The sequence below is a fragment of the Daphnia carinata genome, chromosome 10 (assembly GCF_022539665.2).
Source record: "Daphnia carinata strain CSIRO-1 chromosome 10, CSIRO_AGI_Dcar_HiC_V3, whole genome shotgun sequence".
In the NCBI taxonomy this organism is placed as follows: domain Eukaryota; kingdom Metazoa; phylum Arthropoda; class Branchiopoda; order Diplostraca; family Daphniidae; genus Daphnia; species Daphnia carinata.
Window position 1 is genome coordinate 2,373,624 of NC_081340.1, and position 5,429 is coordinate 2,379,052.

General features: G+C 40.9%; 2 protein-coding genes across 2 annotated transcripts; both read left to right on the plus strand.

Moving 5' to 3' along the window:
• The first annotated feature begins 922 nt into the window (after positions 1–922).
• On the plus strand, positions 923–1,887 carry LOC130702058 (myotubularin-related protein DDB_G0290005-like). The gene is made up of 3 exons (XM_057523733.2): positions 923–1,108; positions 1,193–1,532; positions 1,592–1,887. Exons 1-3 carry the CDS (start codon positions 1,058–1,060, stop codon positions 1,885–1,887), a joined length of 687 nt encoding a protein of 228 aa, XP_057379716.2. The 5' UTR covers positions 923–1,057.
• A 1,664-nt stretch (positions 1,888–3,551) lies between these two features.
• Positions 3,552–4,977, plus strand: LOC130702048 (uncharacterized). Its single transcript, XM_057523722.1, has 5 exons — positions 3,552–3,605; positions 3,693–4,032; positions 4,132–4,446; positions 4,587–4,747; positions 4,831–4,977. The coding sequence occupies exons 1-5, from the start codon at positions 3,552–3,554 to the stop codon at positions 4,975–4,977; spliced, it is 1,017 nt and encodes a 338-aa protein (XP_057379705.1).
• Positions 4,978–5,429: the final 452 nt, after the last annotated feature.

Sequence of the window (5,429 nt, forward strand, 5' to 3'; positions counted from 1 at the left end):
TGGATGATTATGTGCACACCGTCGGTCTAATTTCTTGTATACCAACGATAATCTTTGTTTAAAGAACACAATTCCAAAAGAAAGAGAAATTCAATTAAAAAGCCTTAACACGACCGTATATATCAGCTTAAACAATTCAGGACAGATCGATTATCTGGTTGTAAATGCCAACGAGCCTCTTTTTGCTTTAAATAAACAAGTGAGACCTCCATTGGTTTACTTTGCCATAGCCAAGACACACCAAGATGGGCACAAGCGATATTAAATAATCATCATGGTGTACTTAACTTTTATTAAAACGTACATGGTCATTCGATTCAACGACTACCATTGTCTATTTGAAGGAGAAAGAAAAGAAAGAACGTGCAAATTGCAATGCTTTTATCGCATTATGAACATCTCGGTAATGCTGCGCTGCGGGTTATGCCTATCCATACAGCAGCTGTGGGGCTATATGGCGAATAGGTAACAGGTGACACAAGTTTCCATATATACTAATAAGAATTACTAATTCCGCTATATTCCATTTAGGTCGTAAATGTAAGCCATAACTATATATAAACAGTTTGTTCCCCAACACCTTAAAGACGCGACACGATGCGACAACGAGGAAATGTTAAACGCGAGCAGAGCACCAAGAGTTTTCTAGATGCTCAACTATACCAATGAACAAGCCAAAGACATGGTCAGCATAGGGCTTCAGAAGCGTATATATGTTCGGCGCAGATGCTACCATACGCTGTGTTCACGTTCAAAGTGAGTTATACGTATCCGTGACCACGGTTTACTTAGTTTCGTCTCATTAGGCTCTTTTACACTCCAAGAGTACCAACACCATCAGCCATTTTCTTCTTGAGTCTAGTCGGACGGCGAGACTATTTTTTGCATCAGTCTTGTACGTCCATGTCACCAGTAAACAAGACTATCTCTAGAGTTTCTTTCGCAAAGTCTTGGGACTCAACTCCATCGATTCTGTTTTAGACTTAAACATTGTTGATCAACTGTGTTTCGTACATTAGGGAAAAAGACAATTTCATGTAATTGCATAGGATAAATAATGCAAAACCTCTTTAAACTCAACTGTGTCATCCTTTTTGCAACGTCGTTGGTAAATATGAATTCATTTGTTGATTTACCAATATAGCTGATGGTTAGCAGTTAATGAGATGTGTACGTGATTTGCGTATTGAAGGTTTTGTTGCCCACTTTGTTGGCGGCCTCGTTATGGAAAACGAACCTGAGACGTAGAAATGGCCAAGCTGCAAACGACGTGGCCAATTCAAGAGACGATTACTACGAGGAGCCTGACAATCAAGTCGTTTACCTAGACGACGTTGTCGACAAGTTGCATAAAGAGCCTAAAGTGAAACACAAAGGATCGTTCGTGAAACCGAGCCGATATAGCAGCAGCTCGTATTCGCACCAGCAATCGGGGGCCGACACGAGTCACCACACCGATTACGCGTCCGATGTCGATTACGCGTACGATAGCGATCCGTATTACTATGGCGATAAGCCTAATTGTGACGACGGTATTTTTCTAGATCACATTCCTTTAAAATTGATAACGATGAGATTTGATTGTATGTAGACAAGAAGAAGAAAAAGAAGCCGTGGGATGACCTGTCGAAAAAGAGCAAGGCCAGCATCATTATAGGCTCGATTGGCTTAGCTCTCAGCAAATTGGGATTGATTTCGTTTTCCTCGCTTGCCGTTTCGACCGACACGACCACCACATCAACCACGTCGACAACATCGACAACGACACCAACGACAACGACACCAACGACGACGACTAGTACATCGACCACATCTACGACGTCTACGACGTCTACCACAACGACGACGACGACCACAACGACAACGACAATGATGCCAAGTAAATGAGTTGGACTATGGGAAGAGATGAAGATCATACAGGCTTTCCCAGCTCATTCAATTCACTCGTTTTTTTTTTTTCTTATGGCACTTGATTGACTCCGATTGCCTTTTTCGATTGCCGTGTTAGTGACTTGCTCGACTACATCGAGCGATCCAACTGGATCGTACAAGACGATTCGAACTCCAGGCACTCAGGTGGAACAGTGTCTCTCCATCACCGTACCTGCCGGCAGCCGAATTCAAATGACCTGCACTTCCATCAACGTCTCCACTGGCACCTACGTCACCGTAAATTACATTTCATTTTGGTTCTGATCTATTTTTGTATGCAACAGTTTTTTTTTTTTTCAATTGACCTTATAGATATTGGATTTATCGGGTACGAGTATCGTTGCTAATCCGCCTATCATAAACACGCCCTACACCACAGCGGACAACACGTTGATTATCAAATCTCTCGCCAGCAGTGCCAACGCCGATCAGCTGTGTTGCGATTGGATTACTGTTTAACTCAAACATTACCTCGACTAGTAGCCTTGTTATTTTCAATGGCAGTTTTTTTTTTCTTTGAATGATGTTGTGTACAGCGAAAGAAGGGGAGCCGTTACGTGTCATATTGGCTTGCCTTGTTAGGAATAAGATTGTCAAGATTTCTCCTTTTTGTGCTTTAGCTATTGGTATAGAATTTGCGTGACTTGTGCTAAGAGGATGTACTTACCTAATGAAATTATAGAAGAATAGAAGATGAAATCAACCAACCATTGACGCTTTTCTTATGCAAAAATCTAAAGAATCCAGTCGGCGTGCAATATTATACCGTTAATACACCCAAAAAAATAGACGAAGATTTTCGTGTGCTATTTGTTCTCATTCGCTTGGATGTTTTTGCAAGCGAAGCATTAGGCATCAACAGTCTTTTGATAATACGAAAACAACCGGACAAAAGGCAAGAGGCCAAACGTATCCTCAGAACGTAGTACAAACTTCAATTGCGATAGAAGACCATATCAATTTTGTTTCAATTATATCACACTGCTTCTCCATTCAACAGCTCCATGCACAGCTAATGATTGTATACGCTCAACTTGCGTTTGAAAAGATTGCCAAGATGCGGTCAAATGTATATACGATACGCATAGCCTCTATCATGTTATAACAATTCGATGATGGTGTGCACCTCTACAATCACGCTGCTGGTCGGCAAACTATACGCTTTCCATACAGTTAGTAATAAGCAAACAGCGTAGAAAAACGAGCCTTTTTATTGTGGGCTATAAACACGCATTTATAAGTCGGCATGATTTCAATTGTTCTATAGCGGCGAATAACAGTTGAATAAGCTATACACAACTTGTCCGGAAAGCATGTGTATCGACGTCGTATAAACAGTTGTATTTGCCTATGGTATAGCCGATTTCCATATGCCGGGGTGAGTCGGTACATCATCGCTGCCCAAGGGAAAAAAAATAATAATGAACACAACAATAATCAAAGAAAGAGAGGCGGAAAAATGCGATTATCTCCAGATTTTCCTTCCCGCCTACTCGTAGGTAAGATGCAAAAAAAAAATAATAATAATTTTGTTTCGAAAAACGGCCGTGGTCTAAAGCCTTACGTTGGGTCTAGTCGTAGCATTCGACTTGGGCGTGCCCACCTGTGCGACAGCAAAAATGTGTAACTCTGAATTCAATTCAAAACGTGTCGTGTTCTTCTTCATTTGTGTGGTAATATACATTTGCACTTTAAATATTAACGTCGTAGTTTCATTTGCGCTAATTTAGGAGACGTTAAAACGAATTTTTAATGGATAGGTTTCGTTGCCGAGTTTGTTTGTTTCTTCATTGTTGATGACCCAAAATGAGGAGGAGTTGTCAAACGACATTGCCACTCATTCGGACGACTATTATGACAGTCATCTACACTATCAGATCCTTTTTCTCAACTACTTTATCAACAAATTCCGTCAAGATTCGAATCACAGATCCAGAAAGTTGTACGCCAAATCTAGTCGCTCCGGAAGCCCGTACTCGGACAATGATGTTGTCGTAGGGACCCCAATCAAAAAAGGCTATTCAGCATCAAACGCTGAGTACTCGAACGATGTTGAAAACACGAACCAGCTCGTCAACGAGAAACCCAATTGCGAAGAAGGTTTCATTTTCTTCTTTTTTTTTTCGTTTGAGTTTAATCTGCGTTGGCTGGCTTGTATTTTACGAATGTTTTTAACCATTGGTTGCGTTGATTTTGCAGGTGAAATGAAGCTAAAAAAGCCGTGGGATTACCTGTCAAAGAAAAAGAAAGCCAGCATTATTTTAGGGACGATTGGTTTTGCTTTCGTCAAGTTAGGTTTGATTTCATTTCCGTCGTTAGTCGTCATGGAAGACACGACCACAACGTCCACAACGTCTACGACATCGACGACGACACCCACCACGACTACCACGCCCACAACGACCACATCTACAACTTCGACAACATCGACGACAACACCAACGACGACGACATCCACCACATCGACGACAACGACGACAACGACAACAACAACGACAACCACAATGATGCCAAGTACGTAAAAGACTTGGACTCTGGAAAGACAAATGAAAACAATATAGACACTTTTGACAGTTCATTAGATTTCCAAAAATTGTTTTCATTCTAATCCAATTATTTTGCTTTGACTTCATTTTGTTCGATTGCCGTGTTAGTGACGTGCTCGACTACATCGACCATGGCAACTGGATCGTACAAGACGATTCGAACTCCAGGCACTCAGGTGGAACAGTGTCTTTCCATCACCGTTGCTCCGGGCAGCCGAATTCAAATAACCTGCACTTCCATCAACGTTTCCACTGGCACCTATGTCACCGTAAATTACATTTCATTTTCTTTCTGATTTTTTAATATTTAATCTATTTTCGTATGTATAATTTTTTTTTATTCGCCCTATAGGTATTGGATCTATCCGGTACGAGTATCGTTGCTAATCCGCCCATTATAAACACGCCGTACACGACGGCGGACAACACGTTGATCATCAAATCTCTCGCCAGCAGTGCCAACGCCGATCAGCTGTGTTGCGATTGGATTACTGTTTAACTCAAACCTATCACACTAGACTACCAGTCTTTTCATTTCAAATAGTTCCTTTTATTTTGAATAACGATTATTTATAGAGAAGCTATAAAAAAACGGGGCCGTTATGTATAATTCCTTACGGGCCCACTGTACGATTTTTTGCTAATGTTATTACGATTCGCGTGATGTAAGCTAAGAAGATGCACTTGATAAATACACATTAAAAGAGAAGATGAAATCAATTAAACAATCGTCAAATGCTTCTAGCACCTGTGTCATAACATCATCTATACATTTTCAGCTTTAAACTTTACATTTGAATTCAACATCTCGGCTAACGTAGCAGCAGTAGCACTCGTTGTTTGTAGCACTTTCCAGCATCGATTCGTTAAAGCACAGCCTTTTGGGCCCGTTTGAAACGCCCATATGTTAACACACGTAAGCTGTTCATATATAGTGTTAGCAATCTAATA

Bases quoted from the DNA above. Each gene is read 5' to 3' on its own strand.
- LOC130702048 (XM_057523722.1), top strand. From the start codon at position 3,552: ATGTGTAACTCTGAATTCAATTCAAAACGTGTCGTGTTCTTCTTCATT. The intron at 3,606-3,692 runs GTAATATACATT...TTTAATGGATAG, and splicing joins TGTTCTTCTTCATTTGTGTG to GTTTCGTTGCCGAGTTTGTT. The intron at 4,748-4,830 runs GTAAATTACATT...TTCGCCCTATAG, and splicing joins CCACTGGCACCTATGTCACC to GTATTGGATCTATCCGGTAC.
- LOC130702058 (XM_057523733.2), top strand. From the start codon at position 1,058: ATGCAAAACCTCTTTAAACTCAACTGTGTCATCCTTTTTGCAACGTCG. The intron at 1,109-1,192 runs GTAAATATGAAT...TGCGTATTGAAG, and splicing joins TCCTTTTTGCAACGTCGTTG to GTTTTGTTGCCCACTTTGTT. The intron at 1,533-1,591 runs GTATTTTTCTAG...GATTGTATGTAG, and splicing joins TAAGCCTAATTGTGACGACG to ACAAGAAGAAGAAAAAGAAG.